This window comes from Diplotaxodon limnothrissa, linkage group LG1 (genome assembly GCF_057381915.1).
Source record: "Diplotaxodon limnothrissa isolate DT_005_m linkage group LG1, D_limnothrissa_male_GT1.1, whole genome shotgun sequence".
Lineage (NCBI taxonomy): Eukaryota > Metazoa > Chordata > Actinopteri > Cichliformes > Cichlidae > Diplotaxodon > Diplotaxodon limnothrissa.
The window spans coordinates 28,377,884-28,399,546 of NC_140596.1; the positions used below are offsets into that span (position 1 = coordinate 28,377,884).

The following is a 21,663-nucleotide window of genomic DNA, read 5'->3' on the forward strand; positions in this document are numbered from 1 at the left end:
GGGCAACTTGTTGACAGTCTTTAATTGTTTGTGTTGTTTCAGATTGCTGCTGCACATTGTCAGCACTGTCTTATTTCTCCTATTTTCATCCTTATTTTAAGTAGAAAAAGCTTTACCTCCTTTGGTCATTTTAGTTGTATTCAGATGATGGATCCACAATAGCTGTTGAGCTCTGACACATAAACACTGTCGTTTCAATAATGTCCACTGTCCCATAAAATAAATAAGCGTAAACATTTGGTAATACTGATTACTGCTGCAGAAGCTTTCTGACTAAGGTGCCTTAGTCCCTGAATATACTACAGAATGACACAGCGGTCCTTTACAACAACCGTGCTGTCATACCGTTGTCATGCTACAGCAGTTCTTTTTCATTCACGTAACTCATCAGATGGAAATGAATGCATGCATTGTGCTGAAAGTGTAACGTAAATCTCTCTGCTTCAGAGCCTTTTCTGACAGGAACAAGGGGAGACCAACAGCACACTGCTCGCAGGAACGGTCCAGGTCATACTCCCTGCACGCATTAGCTCAGTCTTAGTCCACATAACACACAGCCAGTGACTTCACCATGACATCACAAGCAGCTGAGTAACAATCTCGGGTGCCTCTGCTGTCCTTGTCTTCACTCATCAGTACTGATTCAGCTCTCCCACAGTCTGCTGTCCTTGACGTTATCTTTATGAATCCAAGTTTGTCATCTTTTATCAGCTGACAAGCAGTTCCTGTAGTGCATCAAGGCTGCACAACGCTTTCAGTCTGTACTGAAGACTGAAGTCCATCAGACGATAAGGGAGTCTCGGCTGAGGAGAGTGCTCTGATGAGGACAAAAAAAAAGTGTAAATGATCAAAGCAACAACATAGCATATCTTATTGAACAGTGTGAGGCAGTAAAGAGAGAGTGGACATTAGCCAAACGTGGTTATTATGGTGAAGTGGAACCTGGGACAAAGTGCCTTCAACTCTTTTGTGAGATCACTTGAAGATTCGTTTCAAGACCTTACTTGAGGTCAAAACACTGACTCTTCTTAATCGATGTGTTTTGTAGAAGACGTCTTTGACACAATATAACATTTTGACCCAGGTTTGTGAGTAAGGAGACAACCAGTTATTATTGTTATAGTGGAGTTGGAGATAGAACAGAATCTTCTACCTAGTTTTCATTCTGGTAGCATCTGAACCTGACCTGCCAAAGGTACAACAACAACACTTACTACAGGCCTACAAACCTTTTTTCAACTCTTTCCCAGCCAGTTCCCTGAAGAAGACATTTTAATATGAGGTATTTTCAATTATAAAATACATTAGCTTTTGTGTATAATTCAACTAGAGCTTTCTTCAAGTTCAGGTCGCACGGAAACTTTGAGGCCTAAAAAGTTGCAAGTCCACATTAGCAATTTCTGCATATTTTAGATACTGTTGGCTTTATTTGAGGTGCAGAAATCGACCGGCCAGGGACCGGAGTCAGACAGTGTGTCTCATTTCAAGACTTTCTGCAAATGCAACAGGCGCACAGCAGGGTGAACAAATAGTTGGTAGCATACTCCCAGCCATATGCTATGAGCAGCCAAACTTTGCTAGCATGGGGTTGTGGCTATTAGCGAGTTCTTCATTGTGAGCGAAGACACAAAGTTTCCCAAAGTAAACCGTGGGGACAACCACCACGAAAACGTTTGTAACAACAAACCGAATGAGACACCCTCACTTTTACCAAGCTGAAAATGTTAAAGATGCTAACCAAAGATAAGCAGCTAAAGCTATAGCTATAGAATGAAGCTCTGCTTAGCTCTGCCCACTTTTTCTAGAAACTGAAAAGAACTTTAACCTAATCCGTAAAACCAGAATGATCAATTATTTCTTTATTTATAGAATGAAGTGGCTGCTGTGTTCGACTGCCCTTGTTAACGTGACACTTTGTCCTCAAACTATTGTACAGGATCTCTAAGCTCATGAGTTCCTCAACAGTTTTGTGGGCTCCTAGCCAAGTGCACGTTATTGGAAACACCCTCAAACAATGGGGAAATACAGCACTGGGTGTTTAGTGATTTGAAGCTAGCCTAGTGTTATCATTTTTCTAGTCTGTATTCATTAATTACACACCAGTACCAAGAAAATATATTGAATATATACTCTATACTTTAAATCCTTAAATTTGCATACAATCCCAGTAATTCACGATGTTACTCACCACTTTCCTGGACTTGTTTCTGGGATCTTCTCTGTGACTCGCTAAGGAATGAACGGGCGGCTGAGGGGAGTGAGTGTTTCCTGGTGACGACCTGTCAGTTCTTACTCGCTCTGTCTCCGTGTGAGGAGGCAGCAAATCTGCGTCGGGCCTGTTACTAGGTGAGCGACTGCAGTGCCGACTGGATTCCCCGCTGCTCTTTTTCAGGCTGCTCTTCGAGGGTGTGTCTGAATCTTCATCACCCCGGGCCCCAGTCCTCCCCTGGGTAACCCCTCGTAACTTAGCTTTACGCTCCAGCAGGCTGTTGAGGAAGGTAGCATCATAGTCCTTCTCTTGAGAAGAAGTTGAAGGTGGACCTGCTGTGGGAGGAGGTGGGACAGTGCGCTCCCTATCTGACGTGTCCCTCCTCTTTTTGGGTGAAGGTAGTGGGCTGATGTCATGTCTGTTTTTCTTGATCCGCCTGGGTTGCTCTTCGCGGTCGCTGATGTCCTCAACCTCATTTTCATTACTGTGATAATGCTGAGGTGGGGCAACTCGGTGAGAAGGGTATCGGCTGTACTCCAGATGCTCCATCTCATACTCTCGCTGTTCTTCGTCCCTCCTCTCTGCCCCTCTGCCTCCTCTCTGCTTGTAACAAGCAGCAAACTCCTCCAGCTCGTCCAGTGAGCCGGTTCGCCCTGCAGTTCGGTATGTTTTTCTTTGAAGATGTTCAGAGCGAGGGTTCCACCTGTAAAATACGACATGAGTTAAGTGTACGCCTGTATCTCTGCATAAGGCATTCTGTGTATTCAGACAGTCCTCCACCTGTTGTGGTTTTCCTCATTGTTGTGGTTTTGTTGCCGCTGATTCCGTCCGGGCCTGCGCGACTGAGACGAAGATGGAGGGTCATCGCTGTATCGGCGCGGAGGAAGAGGCTCGTCCCGTACGTGGCGAGGCTCTGGGTCAGGGTCATCATGATAATGGTGGGGAGATGGGGGATTATCGCGGTAACTCTGTGGCTCCGGACTGCGGTTTTCACGGTAGCGCTGAGGTTCAGGCTGAGTGTCGTGATCGGGGATGGCTGGCAGAGCGTTCTTCTGGATGTTGCGATATGATTGGCGGAAGCCACTTTCTCCCTCATGGAGGGAGCTCAGTTCAGACAGGGCACAGGCTAGATAGAACAAAATTAATGAATTAATCAAATAAGTAACACCTGCCAAAAAATGAATTAAAAGCGCCCTTCTCCCAGAACAAGACCCTGCAGATGAAGAACATCAAGGTTTTAAAGAAGCTGCCTTAAGTGTGAAGTGAGAGTCATTAAAAAAAATACACTTTCAGGGAAGTAGGCATGCAAAACGGCAACTAGATAACATCCAGACTAGAGGAAATTCAGAAGGCAGATTTGCTGAGTGCAGGGAGTCATGCCAAGAGAAGACAAAAACAAATAAAAGACACTACCAAAGCTGCAGACAGCATCAGAACACTTTAGTAGTACAGTAAAGCCACAGAGCAGGTTTATGAGGCTTACACTGGTGGCTGGTGGACCTGGCAGGGTTGAAGTGAGCCAGCTGCTTCTCTACATACTGCAGCACCCTGAGAGAATCCTGATCCTGAGGTGAAGGCACGCGGTAGGGAACCCCTACAGCGTGCACGGGCACTGCAGATACACACTCGAGTCATCAGAAAGGGAACTTGGATGTGTGTTTTATTAGTTTGAGGACCATACTGGTGTTTTTCTACTTTACCATAAACTGAACAAATAACAAATAGTTTATCACAGGGACATTCGGGCTGACTACATTTCTTTTAACCTTTTTTTTCTAGCTCAAATGACAAAAAATATAGTTAACACATGGCAATCAGGTAATCACGAGTAAGTCCCCACCTGCTGTGAGTAGGGTCCCATCTGAGCCGGGGACTGAAGATATCTTGTCCACCAGAGAGGGAGGAGCAATTGGGACCATGGTTGGGACACCAGAGACGAAATACGGTGGGTAGGGAGGTGTCTGAGGTGAGGAGGTGGTTGTCTTTATACCTTTTCCTGCCTCATACACTTAAAGAAAAAAAGAAGAAGAAGGGAAAAAAAAGCAAAATATAATCTTGTTCAGACATGCGTCAGTTCTCCGAGCACAAACCTGTGCATTTCTGAGTGTGTGTTCATACTCACAGTGTCTGGGGCAGCAGCACGTGTCGGGGCAGCACCAGCAGCTGACGTAGCAGCAGCAGGAGTGAGGGCAACACTGACACCAACAAACTCCAATCAAGAGCAGGAATAACACACTGCCAAGTGCCACTGCCACCACAAACACCCACTCTGCAAGCACACACAGCACAAAATCCTGCACATAAATAAATACGTATGTCCTACTCAGCACACTGATACAGGATCAGGTTCATTTGATCATTCTGGAGCCATACTGTATTCTGAGAATGCCACGTGAAAAATAATGAGTAAAAACAAAACACAAAAAACCTTTAAAAATGAAAAAGTAGTGTAAAACAGTTCAAGCAGCCTGCTCATAAACACAATGGCCGTAAAATGTAACGCTGAGAGAAACTGAAGGCTAAAAATGTTATTATCAGCAGCAACCTTTATTCTTCATCCGTGTTTATATAATCTCTAAAGCAGGGGTGTCAAAAAAGGTAGGGACTAAAATTGGCTCAGCACAGGCTCCAATCCAGCCCCAGTGCATGGCTTTGGTAAATGTGAAAGAGAGCATACATATTGGACTTTCAACTGTTTTCTTAGCTCAGCTTTGGCTACATTCATACTTCACCAAAGTAACTAAGTAACAGAAAAACAATTAAATGACAGAAAGGGTTTTGTTTTTTTAGTATCTACTTACTTTGTATCTAGAAATGGCAGGGGAGGTTTGTTCGGTAAGACAAAAACATTTGTTGTGAATTAACAGAACTCTGTTTTATAATTACAGGACAGTCTGACCAGTGAGCTACCAGAAGATTCAGAACTTTTATTTTATTTAACACTTTTATTCATCACAACTGCAGGCCAAGGAGTCATGCTAACAGATTTATTTTAATCACTAAAGCAGCATTTCTCTATAAGGTAAAACACTGACATCTATGACTTTGTGTGTAGCCTGATTTAATTCTACCATTTTTTAATGTGATGTATTTCCTGTCAAAGCAGGAAAAAGGAAAAGTGAACTGGAGCGCGCTGGGACATCACAAAGGAACAAAAGGCTGGAAAGCTGCAAGTTTATGTCCCCTCGTAGATTTCGTAGATTTTCTTGCACTTATTAACCTTGTCGGGTTGTTTTTGGATAGGAAAATGGGAACAAATGACATCTTAGTTGGAATATGAGTTACAGGAAAAAGGAATGATTGTACAAACTGTTATTAAATACCACAGCTTTGGAGAGAAGGATAAAGTGAGTACAAGAGATAACCTACATGTATCTGTCTGGGGGGAAGGCAAAGGAAAGGGAAGGCGAGCGCAGATAAGGAAGTCTTTAACAATATAAAACTAAAGATGTTTTCTCTCATACAAACAAACTAAAGGACACCAGAAGAAAACACACACTCATGTGCAGGAAACCTGTTTTTGCTACAGGAAGGAAAAGGACAGTTTACTGAACGCTTGGCTGCTACCACCAAATTGCTTGTTATGTGATATCGTTTGGAACCGTAATGACTCCTTAACACACGCACACTGTGGGAGTCATCGTGGACAGCAAGTCATGCTGGGAGTTGCTTCCATACAATCTGCACATTTATACATTTATACAAAAGAATCCGATGCATCATAAAGCCCTCCTCTCCTTTAGATTACTGTGTTTTTGACTGGATATTATCCGAATGGTGTGGGAATACTTGCTGACCACAACCACAAATAACTTTAATGACCATAATAGCTGTTTTCCAGAGCAGCTCATCTTAGCGGGAGCAACGACCAGCTCATTACTTGATGGGTGTGGATGAGTCTCTGAGTTAAAAGAAGGTGAATCACCAGCACTTGCTGCATTATTAGATGTTGTGGGTGAAGAACAGGTTAGACCATTGACTGTAGAAAACAGTCACTGGGTTAGACAGTGTTACAGGCAATATTAGCACAGGAACCACTGAACATGGTGTAAAAAGTGATCTTTTTTTATTCTTAAACTCATCTACATAGTTCCTATATTCATAGTCTGAGCAGTCAGCAGTGTTAGTATGAATGAAAGAAAGCAGGTGCAGGGGGGGAATGCACTAAGCCCCTACCTGGCATTATCTTCAAATCAAAGTCTGGCAGGAGGTCTTCAGGAACACCTGAGAAACCTGGAGAGAGAGCACAGTGGACGAGAGGAGATTGGGAAAGAGAGAGGAGAAGCAATGGAGTTGATATAAACTGAAATGACTGATTCAAAGAAAGTTATTGCAGTAGCGGCATGCATGCATTAAAAGTGATTTAAGAGAAAGACAGAGCAAAATACGAAGAAGGAATGAAAATAGACAGATAAACAGCATGCATGAGAGGACATTGTGGTTTTTCACTGGAACAGGGGTGTCAAACATAAGGCCTAGGGGTCTGAATTGGTCTGGCAGAGACAACAATCCAGTCCACAAGACAACTTTCGAAAATAGGAAGGAAGATCCAAATCTTTTACTTTAAACTGTATTTTTAATGTTTTACAGCCTCTATTAGTGATATAAACTTTCCCCACGGCTTTTCATATCACACCAAAGTAGCAAAGATAAACAATTAAATGACAGAAAAGAGCTACCAGAGCTTTAACTTTGTTACACATCACCAGCATTTATTGTTACGGTGAAAAGCTGAGATTTACTATTAAAATGACATGTCTTTTTCTTAGATCTCAGGGATTAAATATGTAGTTAAACATCTTTACACTGACAGAAATGGAAATTTTACTGATCTGACACACTTAAGATCAAAGTGGGCTGTATGTGGCCCTCGGCGTACAGTTTATGGTCCCTGCTCTAGAAACATTTCAAATCAACTGATTAGAAGATTGATTGTCTGACTGCTGAAAAAAAACGAAAACAGACTGGAGTTTGAACGAGTCTCATCACTATAGCTGCCAAGTCAATGAGACTTTGTTTTTATAGAAGCCGACAAAAGTTACTAGAGAAAGGTCAAGTGTATCACGTAGCTTTTAGCTTCAAGAACTATAAATATCTTCATTCATAGTGCTGAAAGATGCACCTGAAATATTGAAGTATTTCCTGAAATGCCAAACTACTCCAACTATTCAGGTCAACCAAATGGTGAAGATTGGCTGTTGAGGTCGCTGCTACAGCAAAAAACACTAAAAATGTCATCTAAAATCTGAACTCCAGATGGCTCTTCTTTTACTGATTCCTATTTATACAGTTACTTTTCTTATGCTGTGTTTGTAACATTTTGGAAACAATTTACCTATTAAGCAAAAGTTTTCTTCCAAGAACTTAATAATTACATTAATCCCAGGCCAGCTTTATTAGCACTGTTTATTGGGGTGAAATAAAGACATACGTTAGATGCCTAACTGCACAATTTTACTCTTTATTTAATTTAATGTTTTCCACTAAAATGGCAGTGTGCTTGGTGATGCATGTTAAGGCTGATGTGTTGTCGATAATATTACATATAGAGTTTGTGCCTTTTGTCTTCCTCCCCTCACCCCCAACCAGTCACAGCAGATGGCTGCCTACCCTGAGCCTGGTCCCACTGGCGTTTTCTTCCTGTTAAAAGGTTTTTTTTTCTTCCCACTGTCGCCAAGTACTTGCTCATAAGGGGTCATTTGAGGTGGGTTTCTCTTCAATTTATTGTAGGGATCTTACAATGTAAAGCACCTTGTGTCATGGTCCTGGGTCGGTGACCCAGCGCTTTTAGTTATCATTTTCTAGTTTATGATGATGATGATTATTATTGTTTGAGTTCTGTGTGTTATATTTGGTCTGCCTTTGAGTCTGTCTCTGTCTATGGTGTCACCCCATCTGTTTGTGAATCTGTCTGTTTAGTTCAATGTCTTGCCTGGTTCCATGTGTCTGAGTTTCCTGTTTTATTGTGAAGGTTTGTGTCATATGTGAGTGTGCTCAGTTACGTTTCCCCTGTCTCGTCAGCTGTGATTTCTCCCAGGTGTGTTCCCCTTCTGTCTCTCATCCCTTGATTACTGCCGTCTGTGTATTTAAGCCCTGTGTTTCTCTGTGTCAGTGTCGCGTCGTACCCTCATGCTGTGTGTGATTTCCCCCGTGTTTCCTGGTGAGCTTTATGTTAGTTTTTCCCAGTTTAGTTTTGTATCTCCTATTATCTTTGGTCAGCAATAAAGCTGCTTTTTGAGTTCACCCCCGTGTGTGTGAGTTTTGCATTTTGGGTCCTCCTCCTGCCTGCCACACAGCCGAGCCTTGACAGTACGACGTCACCAGACATGGACCCAGCAGGCTCCTCCCGGGAAAGCGATTTGGCCCGCATCTTCAGCCTGTGGGAGCGAGTTTCCCACGCCTCGGACATTAAAGCCATGTCCATTGGGATAAACGCCATCGAGGCAATTCTCAAGGGGAATCCCCATCTTCACGAGCTCTCAGGATTTTCGGGCCTACTGTCCAATCTGCAGAAAGCCAAGGAGACAGTACAAGTTCGCGAGCTCGTCATACCGCAACAGCGACCGCCACAATCGGGAAACGTTTCCACGCTGCTGCCACTGGACTCCTCTCCATCCACCCTCCACTCTGACTGTCACTCACCCGCTGCTTTTCTCGCTGCAATGTGGTCGGAGGATGAGGAGCCGGCCGTGATCTCTCCGTCGTTGCCGGTTTCCTCCATCACCGCACCTCCGGCTTCCCGAAGAAAACGGCATTCACGCCGCCGACGCGCCACCCCACAGCCGGACATTCGGCCTTCTAATTCACCTGCTGTGGTGAGTGAGGACTCTGTGTCTTTTCCAGACATTATGACTGTTCATTCAGGGGCTGTGTTTTGTGTGGCGGATGTCAATGCGAGTTGCTTATCGCCTGTGCAGCTACCAGAAGCTCAGTCGGCTCCCTCGCAACCCTTCACAGCTCAGTTAGCTCCCTCGCAGCCACCCTCAGTTCAGTTTCCCGTGTCCCCCTCAGTTCAGTTTCCCGTGTCCCCCTCAGTTCAGTTTCCCGTGTCCCCCTCAGTTCAGTTTCCAGTGTCCCCCTCAGTTCAGTCTCCTGTGTCCCCGCTAGCTCAGCCATTAACTCCACCACACGCTCCATTTTCACCTCTACCATCGCTTCAGTCATCAGTTCGGTCTGCCACTCAGTCGCCCTTAGTTCCGTCATCCACACTACCACCTGTTTCCCTTCCACCCCAACCATCACTACACCCAGCCATTCAGGCTGCTACTCAGTCAGACATTCAACCCATAGCCCTGCCGTTACTATACTCTGTAGCTGAGCCACTAGCCGCCCGACCCACAGCCACTTCAGCCACTCCTCCACCCGTTACACCTCCACTACAACCATCACTGCAGTCTCCAGTGTCCCCAGTGCAGTCTCCAGTGTCCCCAGTGCAGTCTCCAGTGTCCCCAGTGCAGCATCCCTTAGCACAGTCATCCACTCAATCACCAGCTCCACTTTCCCCTCAACTATCACTACCACCTCTAGCTCAGTCTCCTGTGCACTCACCTCTGGTTCATTCTCCTGTGAAGTCATCAACTCCACTGCCTACTCCACTCTCACCACCTCCGTTACAACAGACATCAGTTCAGTCCCCTGTGCCAGTGCAGACGCCCTCAGTTCAGTCTCCCGTGCAGTCATCTACTTCACCACCATCAGTAGCTCAGCTCCCACTCTCATCCGCATCTCCAGTAGCTCAGCTCGCACCTGAACCATTGGCCCAGTCCCCGATAGCAATACGGTCTTCTGTTCGGCTTAACATTCAGCCAGGGGTCCCAAACCTCTCTGGCTCTACATCAGCTCCTGCTGGAAGCTCGGATGAGCTCATCCAGGACTCCGCGGCTCCCACGCCGCCATCTACCTCGTCCGCTGGGGGTTCCAGTGAGCCCGGCCAGCACCTCCTCGTCTCCGCTGGAGGGTCCGAGGGGCCCGTTCAGCCTCCTCGTCTCCGCTGGAGGGTCCGAGGGGCCCGTTCAGCCACCTGTCTCCGCTGGAGGGTCCGAGGGGCCCGTTCAGCCACCTGTCTCCGCTGGAGGGCCCGAGGGGCCCGTTCAGCCTCCTGTCTCCGCTGGAGGGTCCGAGGGGCCCGTTCAGCCTCCTGTCTCCGCTGGAGGATCCGAGGGGCCCGTTCAGCCTCACGCCGCATCAGCTGGAGGGCCCGAGGAGCCTGTCCAGCCGCCATCTGCGACCGCTTCGTCCTCGTCTGGTCCGGCCTCCGAGTCTTCGTCCTCGTCTGGTCCTGCCTCCGAGTCTTCGTCCTCGTCTGGTCCTGCCTCGTCTGGTCCTGTGCCCACCAGGCCATGGCCAGCACGCCTGGGACTGGAGGGCCGCCGCCGCCTTCCGCGCGGTCGGCCCCCTGAACTGCTCCGTCGTCTCCTTCGGCGCCGCCGCCGCCTTCCGCGCGGTCAGCCCCCTGAACTGCTCCGTCGTCTCCTTCGGCGGCGCCGCCGCCGCCTTCCGCGCGGTCGGCCCCCTGAACTGCTCCGTCGTCTCCTTCGCCGCCGCCGCCGCCTTCCGCGCGGTCGGCCTCCTGAACTGCTCCGTTGTCTCCTTCGCCGCCGCCGTTGCCTTGCGCGCGGCCGGCCTCCTGAACTGTTTCCACGTCGCCGCCGTTGCCTTGCGCACGGCCGGCCTCCTGAACTGTTTCCACGTCGCCGCCGTTGCCTTGCGCACGGCCGGCCTCCTGAACTGTTTCCACGTCGCCGCCGTTGCCTTCCGCATGGCCAGCCCCCGGAACTGTTTGCCCGTCGTCGCAGTTGCCGTCCACACGGTCGGCCCCCGGAACTGAACCGTTTTGGCCTCCTGCGCTGTCGGCCTCCGGGTCGGCCCCCTGAACTTGACCTTCTGGGTCTTTCTGGGCTCTGTCCCTCCTTCCTGGTCCCCCGCCGCCCGCCCTGGTGGGGTTGTTTTCTGTTTTTGGCTGTTTTTTGTGCTTCTGTTGGGCGGTCTGGAGCCCGCCCTTGGGGGGGGGGTACTGTCATGGTCCTGGGTCGGTGACCCAGCGCTTTTAGTTATCATTTTCTAGTTTATGATGATGATGATTATTATTGTTTGAGTTCTGTGTGTTATATTTGGTCTGCCTTTGAGTCTGTCTCTGTCTATGGTGTCACCCCATCTGTTTGTGAATCTGTCTGTTTAGTTCAATGTCTTGCCTGGTTCCATGTGTCTGAGTTTCCTGTTTTATTGTGAAGGTTTGTGTCATATGTGAGTGTGCTCAGTTACGTTTCCCCTGTCTCGTCAGCTGTGATTTCTCCCAGGTGTGTTCCCCTTCTGTCTCTCATCCCTTGATTACTGCCGTCTGTGTATTTAAGCCCTGTGTTTCTCTGTGTCAGTGTCGCGTCGTACCCTCATGCTGTGTGTGATTTCCCCCGTGTTTCCTGGTGAGCTTTATGTTAGTTTTTCCCAGTTTAGTTTTGTATCTCCTATTATCTTTGGTCAGCAATAAAGCTGCTTTTTGAGTTCACCCCAGTGTGTGTGAGTTTTGCATTTTGGGTCCTCCTCCTGCCTGCCACACAGCCGAGCCTTGAGACCTTGACATGTCTATTGCTGTGATTTGGTGCTATACAAATAAAATTGAATTGCACTGAATCGATTTTAGATCATTTTAATCTGTCTAACCCTAAGTTTAGGGTTAGACAGATTAAAGTAAATGGTAAATGGCCTGCATTTGTATAGCGCTTTAGTCAGTCCCTAAGGACCCCAAAGCGCTTTACACTACATTCAGTCACTCAAAGTCATATCAAGATAAAAAATAAATACTAGTTTACTAGTTGTTTTTTAAATTTCTCAAATGTTCCTTAACACATTTTTAAAGAAGAAGTCAAACAAATGTCTGAATACAACATGTTACATGAGAGGAACTGTGTCACGAGCTGGTGCAGAAATGTGTGTGAATGTGTTTGGTTTGGGTGCGCAAGTGAAAAAGCCAGCATATGAGTGTGTGATACAAACAAGCACTGGTATTTTGCTGCTGAGTGTGTCATTCTGGCAAAGAGAGGAAAGGAGTGGTAAGTATAAAAAAACAGTTTGGAAAGGGTGCAAGCTGGACTACTTTGGCCTGATTCTAGCTGACAGTGCACATACCTTATTTAATATCTTTCTAGTAGGCTAGACATGTTCTTTGCTGGATTTGAAAACAGAAAAAACCTATTAAGGTTATTGCATTTAAAAACGATGTCGACATTTATATCGCTTTACTTCAGACCGCTGCAATTTTTGTTTTTATCTGCTGCTGTCTTCTGTGATTCTCATGCTGTTGAAGCATAGCACTTGTCCAGCTTCTACTAAATCCTGAATTTGCCCGAAGACTGGTGATAAACCAAGGTTTTCTTTCAGATATGCAGGGATTGCATACTTGACCCTACATGCGATCCTGATAGGTGCCGTTTAACAAAGCCATATATACATCTCCTTCAGAGATTAAATGTATGGGGAAAATGAGACTATATGTTGGGGCTGTTTTCACACACTAAAACCAGACAATATTGAGCCCTTCCTTCCTGTAGGCTTATAGTCAGGGTTAAATCAAACTTGTCTGAACAGTTTCAAGAGATCAGTCTATCACACTAACCATGTATCTAGAATTTTCCATTAATATGTATAAACTAGATACAATAAAATAATTCAAATCTTTGCATTTTAGGCCATTAAATATGTATCAATAAGTATTAGGACCAGATTAAGAAAAATAAATATATTACTGATCATCTTTTCAATGTCCTCATACTGATCATCACACTGTGTTTATGAGGTAAAAGAGAAATTCTTTCCTTCCTTTTACTGAAACCAATTCTGAAGTACGATTTCACTAACTCAGCGGGTATAGCAACCGCAGCAGTTTGTCTTGAAACAACAACTGTAATCTTCACATCTCGACTTTTTTCTCAAAGTAGATTTTCCTTTTTTTTTTTTCTAATGTGACCTAATACTCCATCGTAAATGTGCACTGTGAATTTCTTAGATGCTATTTTTGTAAATATCCAAATAGACTGTATATCTACCTTTCCTAACCCTCTCAGTTGCCTTTTATAGTCTATGGACTGATTTCTTTTTTAAGGATGGAGGTCGGACTTTGTGCAAAAATCCAACCATGTGACACTTATACTTTATACCGAGTGTCTCACCTCGTTCCTTCTCTGCTGCTCTTAAGCTGATAGCAGTTTTAAAATAGAGTTCACTAATCAGTGAAGTGGTTGATTCAAAGTACAACACAAATTCTTTAGAAAAAAATGACAAAAGTAGTACTGGCATGGCTTTAGATAGTGGATTGCCAGCAACAACGTTAGTGAGCAAGCCGGCTGCGGGTATCAGAGAATTTATCTGTGTTAGCGGGTAAGCCAACACTAGTCAGAAAAGCCTGTATTATCTAATGAAACCTGTCTGGTCAAAATTTATCTGAAGGGGGAAAACTACAAATATCAACACAATATTTTAATTCAGATGTTAGCTAATGTTAGCTAACACGTCCTTGCCCAGTGATAACACCTGGAACTGAAAAATGAAACCAATATCAAAGTCCCAAAAGAGACCACATGAGAAACGTGGACTAGCAGAGCTTGACCAAAAGAGGGAAGTCTAGCTGACCCAGAAAAGCAGCAGAAAATTGTTGAATTATTTTCTCTCTGTGCATTTTGTATCAGAACCATATCGTTTCTGACTGTAAATTTAAAACCATACTGATCGGCTACAGGATTGAGCTCTCAAAGGCCCACATTAGCATCACCCTCATCTATTGTCTATCACTGTGCTCTGCCGACCCTCCTCCACATCATTAAATCTTCCCTGTCTTCTTTGCTGTGAACCCATTTGCTCAAAAGACAAAAGATGCCTTCAGCCATTCACTGTGGCCTCAACTGTTGTTATGGAGACACAAGAAGCGCTTCACATGCCATATTAGCTACACTAAAACCAGAAAATATAGCATTTAAGCACCATGGTGGATTTAGGGTCTATCACATCAGGGTGAAAACTCACAGTTATGGAACCTGTAACACAACTATGGAGTGGAATTCACTCTATCAAGAGGAAACTGTAAAAGCTTACTGCTGATTACCTCTGTGTATGTGTGAGTGTGTGTGAGAGAGACTGTGTCCTTTTGTGCATACACATAAGTCTTTGAGTGCCAGCCTAACAAAAGTTCAGCCTGAGTGTTTTAAGGCACCAAGAGCTACATAGCCTCTCAACAGTTTCTCTGGTAACATGTAAGTGAACAAAGACAAGTACACTGTTACTGTAACACAACACTCTACTGATACATTCAAAATACACACGTGTGCAGACACACAGTGACGCTGAAGGACTTAGTTTAAGTCTAACATTGTACAAATTTCTGTGAAATCAATGACTTTTAACACAGTGTTTCAGTTGATTTACAAGCTACATATATTTGCAGGTTACATCAATAATTATGACACTTCTTAGTTTTGACTGCAAGTTCTTATCTTTCATTTAAAAATTCCATGTAAATTATAAGCAACTCACCAAGAACCAAAAGCTCCACAGACGCTTCGTTCTGTCCCTCCAGATCATCAGATATGACCACTTTGCAGATGTATACTCCACTGTCTCCCCACTGGACTTCTCCTATCCTCAGGTCAGCCTCTGAATTGGGGGAGTTGAAAGAAAAACAAGTGTCTTACAATTTTTGGCACTCTGGAATCAAAATAATAATAAAAAAGCATGACTTTCAAAAACACGTGAATGATGCATGGTTGGAATTATTACCCTGAATAAATCTTCCCTGTTTGTTTGCATTTCTACAAAGTTCAAAGACTCAGATACAAAGTACTACACACATTACACTGCCAAACATCTCATTGAATACCACAAGCATTAATTAGGCTAACTGCCATTGTGGAAAAGCTTTCAATAAGATCTCAGAGCCTGGCAGCAGGTTTGTTTCCTTTCAGTCACTTAATGGTCCCTTAGTGAAGTGGCCACTGATGTTGGGCAATAAGGCCGGTCTCACAGTCTGCGTAGCAAAGTAGTTCAGGGATATGTGTAGGCTAGTTAGGTTTTTCAGTATATTGTCTGTGAGCTCAGGATAATGTATGAAGTTATTTGTTTTTATGTTTCCATGACTGTGAAAGGATTCAGAAAAATGTTATTTAGCATATTTGAAAATCCCTGACACATTAAAAGAGCAAAATACAGTTAGGATTTAAAGGTCCAAGCTAATCGTCTACACTCACTAGCCACTTTATTTTGAAGAACTGTTAAACTTCTTGTTACAAAACTAAGAAATTAGCCAATAACACGGCAGCAGCTCAGTGCATTTAGGTATGAAGACAACTCAGTGGGAAAGAAAGGTGATTTAATGTCTCGATGCATGTTCAATCATCCAGGTAAGGAAATCCCAAAAAGTTGATTCTGTTCATTTGGACGTAGCGTTTTCAGTTGAACAGTAAGATTGGAAAAAGATTGCTTATTGTCAATTTCTCTACCACATTCAGATGGTAGCAATCACAATTTGGCATAAACAACACTGCTGCATGGCTGCATCCTGCATTGCATCAACAGTAGAATAGAATAGAATAGAATTCAACTTTATTGTCATTGTACATGTCACAGGTGCAAGGCAACGAAATGCAGTTTGCATCCATCCAGAAGCTTTAGCCATACTATAGATATATCACAAATATATATTAGCAATAATATAGGTATACAGATATCTATAATACTGTATATATAGATATATTACAGTACAGGTTGGTGGTAATGGTATAATGATATGGGGATGTTTTCTTGGCACACTTTGGGCCCCTCAGTACCACCCAAGCATTATTTAAACCCCACAGCCAACATGAGTATTGCTGCTGACCATTTATGACTACAATGTACCCATCTTCTGATGGCTGTTTCCCGCAGGATGATGTACCTGTACCAGGATGTCAACAAGCTCAAATATATAATAAGTGGTTTCTTAAACATGACAATGGCCTCCACAGTCACCAGATCTCAATTCAGTGGAATGGGAGATGTTTCTAGAAACCTGCTGAATCTATGCCACAAAGAATTAAGGCAAAGTGGGTCCAACCGAGCACAGCAAGGTGTACCTAATAAAAAAAACAGTGATTGTATGTTACATATAGAAATCTAGTGATAAAAGGAACATGTCATTGTCCATTGTCACAGTTGAGGAAAATCACGAAGCTTAGCTAGAACACCAAATAAGAGGGTGGGTTTGGTGTAAGATGTAATATGATGGTGATATGATGTAAAGAGGGAGAGCCATGTGCATAAACATGACTAGCTTGCAGACTTTGCTTCATTTGGCTCAGGAGTCAAAATAAAAGACAATGTTGGTCCAATGATTCTATTGTGAGGAGGTTGACATATAAATACAGACAGGAAATGGATTGTATAATTCACTTCCTTTTCCTGCTAACTGAGGAAGGGGAGGAGAGACAAGCTGTCACCAGTCTGGAATACAATCTACTTTTACTACTTAATACTACTTTTTTCATTTAAAACTACATCTCCTTTTCTTTTCTTTTGATTCTTGCTGTCTTCAGAGTATGTTATAATTTCCCTTAAACTGTGTGCGTACCATGTATGCCATTTAGTTAGCAGAACACCCCCTACCCAGTGCATGCTGGCACAGACTCCAACCTCCCTGGGACCCTGAATAGGATTACATGGGAATGGATGACTGGGCGTCTCCAAAGGCAATAAGGTTGAAATTTTTCACTTTTTTTGTCCATTTACAACACTGACCTGTTTCGTGATAGGAGGTGGAGTGGGGACAGAAAGAGGCAAGAAGAGAAGGAGAAAATAGGAACTCAAAGAGCCTTACACTGAGAGAAGTGACTGTTGGTAGGGTGGGATGTCCAGTGATCAAGAGAGTGAAACTAAAAGCGGGACATTGAGGTACATCAGAGGGAGGAGTCAGAGGTCAGAGTGAATAAGTGAACAGCGTGAAAACCATTTCTTTTGTCTGTAGCCCTGGCTAGTGAAGAGAAGGCCAGTTCTTCAAGAAGCTTCATAAATCTGTGGCTGGCACACAAGACTACCTCTCTGTATTCAACAAGAACACACACAACTACACACAATCCTGTATACACGGCGTTCAGATATTTATATATGTATTTTACGTCTCTGCTGATCTCTGAAAAGATGGTTTTGAAAAAGTATTCACACTCAGAACAACTGAAAGTGTTAAAAAGTATGCAGATTTTAGCAACAGGTTAATAGACTCCACATGTTGCAGCATCTGACTTGTTCCTTTTGGATATTTAAGTATTAAGGAATCTGGGAGAAAGGTGAGCTTGTGCCCAAGCTGTGGGTTTTATGAACCTTGCCAGGCTTGGCAAAACAAGAAAGAAGAACATAAGACTGAATCAATGCACTGAGGGAAATCTGTGATGCTGAAAATATTGTTCAGACATTATTTTACCTTTGCAGCCCTTGCCAATTGCAAGCAAGCGTGCTGTAATTCCTTTTACAATGCTGGTGAGCTCAATTTCAGCCTGTTATGCCACAAAAAAGTGCTGCTGTATGACCTGAATTTATCTTAGAAAATAAAACACAACCATAGGTAGTGCCACAGACGCTTACTGTTAATGATGGAGATGTCTCTGTTCTTGTAGTACTCTGACAATGTGACTGAGGAACCAGAGATGGAAGCCACAGTTCGGACGGTCCGACTGTTGTCAGAGCAGTCGAGGTAGCTGGCTGTCATCCCCTTCTCGTACCCTCTGCTGATTCCTCCCGTTCCGCTTGTCAGCCCTCCTCCTCCCAGACCTCCACCCAAGTTGTCGGGAAAGCTAAATGAATCCCTGGTGCGGTCACGACAGTATGACTTGTAGACCCACTGCACCACGGCGGTTTGGTAGGACACGGTGGTGTACTGACATGGGAGAACCACTGACTGGAACAGCACAGCATACTTCTTCTCGTCTCTCACAAACACTTGGACGCCGGAGCTGGATGGAGGGAAGACACCTGTGGGAGAAGATGATGAAGGCTTAGTAAAGTGTGAGAGATGTTCTTCAAAACAATCCATTGACAGCTCTCTGGATTCAGAAGGAAGACACTCCCTCTGCTTTTAAGATTAGACTGAAACCTTTCCTTTGTGGTTAAGCTTACAGTTAGGCTGTAATGTGGAAATTCACGTGAGACCACTAAGCACTTCTTCTCCACTCACCTCGTTTCACTCCACCAGTGTGCTACTACAATGTTGTTACATTTTGTCCAATTTACTCTGTCAGCCATGGCAAATGGAACCCTGAGCCTGGGTCTGCTAGAGGATTCTTCTGTTAAAAGATAGTTTTTCCTCCTCACTATTTTAGGAACACCACTGCAGACAGCAACACAATGATTCAGATACTGAATAGAGCCCTGAAGAGACACCTGCTCCTGTTTGCAGAGTTTAAAAATATCTGAAAAACATGCTACCAGAGGATGGTGAATGACGTCATCTAGATATACCAGCAGACTTAAAAGAATTCCCAAGAATTCTTTCCTCCTTTAGCTGTAATGAAATGAAGCAGCGTGTGTGTTGGTTTGAGTTGCTTCAGCTCAGTGAAATCTGACTCTGAGCTGACCTGATGTTGCTGTGGGGCATCTGAAGCTGTGCTACTCAGGGTCACATGATGAAGGTGGGCCTGGGATCGACAGTTCACTAACAACATTACACAGGAGAGGTAGTCATGTGAAATAAAACACACACACACACACACACACACACACACACACACACACACACGCCCAGGAACATATGTGCGCATTTGTGTATACGTGTCAAGCCAAGCTGTGGGAGGACTGGAACAGCGAAGGGCAGAGGTAGAAATGAAGAGGGAGGGGACTTGGCTTAATCAAGACCAGGCCCTTTTATTTTCATTCTGTTACTGAGAATGAAGCACGCCCGCTCCTGAGGGAGAGAGCTGAGTGAATTTATCCAAAATGCAACAAGCTACAGCAAGGGCAAGCACGGTGTTGTGTTTACTAGCAGTGTAACAACTGCAACAGAAACACTACACAAATGTTCATATTATACCAGAGTTCCAACATACCCACATATATCTTTTGAAGCTCAATTAAAGCATACCACCCTTGTGAAAGCTGTTGTGTGTAAAGATCGCTCAGTTTGGATGAGAATACAACAGAATAATCTATTAGGACTGCGCAAAGTTTTAGGCAGGTGTGAAAAAATGCTGTAAACAAAGAATGCTTTCAGAAATATACATTTTTGTTCATTGGCCCCAAATGTATTCTGCAGCAGGACAACGACCTCAAACATTCAGCCAAAGTCATTAAGAACTATCTTCAGCGTCAAGAAGAACAAGAAGTGCTGGAAATGATGGTATGGCCCCTTCAGAGCCCTGATCTCAACACCATTGAGTGTGTCTGGGATTACATGAAGAGACAGAAGGATGTCTCTTCATGTATCTGCATCCACAGAAGATCTGTGGTTAGTTCTCCAAAATGTTTGGAACAACCTACCAGCCAAGTTCCTTCAAAAACTGTGTGCAAGTGTACGTAGAACTGATGCTGTTTTAAAGGCAAAGGGAGGTCACACCAAATATTGATTTGATTTATCTACTGTGGTTTTGGAGAACTTTTAGATTTCTAATGTTAAACAATGGCTTAGTACAATTTATTTACATTATTTTCATTACTTTACATTATTTAGTACAACAGGAACAATTAGTCAGCTGACTGATAAGCTCAGTAGTGTCAAATAGTGGGGCAAGCAGCAGGATATTTGTAAATTTCTTTGTCTAACATAAGAAAAGACTGACGATATAGCACTGACTTTTATTTAATACAATTAGACTTTGTTATTGATTGATAAAACTGGTGGTTTTGGGGGTATGGACTTTTTTGGATTCGGAAGTTCAGCATGCTGCAAAATGCTTGGGGACCACTTGGTTAGCTGATCAACCAAAAATCAAATGACACATTATTTACATGTATTTACCATTAATTCAATTATGCGAAAGATATTCTGGTTTATCAGATTTAAAATGATTATTTTCTTTGTTTTAAATACCTGTATGCTGAATATTTGAAGTTGTCCTCTAATTTATTTTTATTATTAGTATCATCAGCTCATATTTTCAGGTAAAAGTCTTAGGTTTTCAAAATAAATGAAGCAATAAATTGACTCAAACTAAAGTCTGCTGAAACATAAATTCCTCAGGTGGGAACCTCACTCTGATTTCTAAGAACTGGAGCCCAAAAAAACAAACAAACCCACAAGTCAGCTCTTTCCGGGATCACAGACTGTGGGGTCATCCTGGCTTTATTAAGTTTTCAGAGCCGTTCTTGTTCCAGATGAGAAAATAAAAGTCAGAGGAGGGGCTCTGTGTTTTGGATATTAGTACTGAGGAGATGGGAGTGGCTAGCAAATGTTTTTTCCTGCTGTCGGTCAAACGTGTTGCCTTCATGTGAAAAGAATCGGATGAAAACATGTGGCACTTAAAAATCTGTAAATCTGCTTCTTAAATGATTTGCCATTACTCTTTCAGAGCTGTTCTTCAGTCATAGTCAATAATGTTGGTACCCCTAATTAATATAATTAATATATATGTCGGTTTGATTAAAGATAGCACTTTAAAAAACAACTTTAAAGCACATAACATGTACTTATAGCTGGCAGCTCCAGTGTGTCTATATAGCACTATAAATTTCATAAACATGTTACATAAACTGTAACAAAGATAAACTGTTTTATGGAATATTCCACATACTCCTGATTACAGTCACTTTGCATGGATCAGGACATAAATAAAAATGATGAACTGCAGTTTTCTAGTTTTACTTGTCATTTGTAAACATTTTTACTTGTTGTTTGTTTTTTTAAGTATTGTAGGGATTTCTCTCTCTCTCTCATTTAGACCCAGTAAACGTGTCTGATGTTAGACCTCCTAATCCACAGCCTCCTTTAAAGCTTCTGGTCGGATCATTCACACATGACTGAAGCCCACAAACAGTCGACTGCAGCTCAGCTAGCTCAGCGGACCTACAAGCATTAAAACCCACGTTAAAGGTTAACTGATGTGACTATTAACGTGAGGGGAAATGTTTGCATCTAAATGCTTTATTCTCCCCCACTACATAGAGTCATTATCCCACAAAGTAGGCAGGGCACCTTACTTATCCACAAAGACTACGTTACCGTTACTCCAATCTCAGTTAAACAGCCTGTTGCAGCGCTGTACACGCACGGGAATCACATTGGAATTTTTTAATGCTCCTCTTTCTTACCTGCCAGAAAAACAGTAACAATCCAGCACTCATGGGAGGACAACATATTCCAATTCTTGGAGTTGAATTTCGTAACTGTTTTCTGACCAGTGCCGCCTTCTCTTCGCCTCCTTCTTGCCCCTGATCCGTATCCAGGCTCCAGTTAACTGGCACTTAACGGGACGGCGTCTCCACAAAAGCGAGACCTCCGGCAAGTTTATCAAAAT

General features: G+C 43.6%; 1 protein-coding gene across 1 annotated transcript; it reads right to left on the reverse strand.

Annotated features, from left to right (window-relative positions):
* Positions 1-781: 781 nt before the first annotated feature.
* Positions 782-21,566, reverse strand: LOC146639929 (uncharacterized). Its single transcript, XM_085356581.1, has 10 exons — positions 21,458-21,566; positions 17,804-18,190; positions 14,729-14,848; positions 6,386-6,442; positions 4,332-4,478; positions 4,050-4,217; positions 3,693-3,821; positions 2,990-3,335; positions 2,189-2,912; positions 782-817 (listed from the first exon to the last, which is right to left on the reverse strand). Exons 1-10 carry the CDS (start codon positions 21,501-21,503, stop codon positions 782-784), a joined length of 2,160 nt encoding a protein of 719 aa, XP_085212707.1. The 5' UTR covers positions 21,504-21,566.
* Between the last annotated feature and the right edge of the window lie 97 nt (positions 21,567-21,663).

Coding starts and splice junctions, on each gene's coding strand:
- LOC146639929 (XM_085356581.1), bottom strand. CDS start 21,503: ATGTTGTCCTCCCATGAGTGCTGGATTGTTACTGTTTTTCTGGCAG. Junction 18,191..21,457: donor TGTTACTGTTTTTCTGGCAG/GTAAGAAAGAGG, acceptor CTTCTCCCACAG/GTGTCTTCCCTCCATCCAGC. Junction 4,479..6,385: donor TGATTTGAAGATAATGCCAG/GTAGGGGCTTAG, acceptor GTGTGCTTGCAG/AGTGGGTGTTTGTGGTGGCA.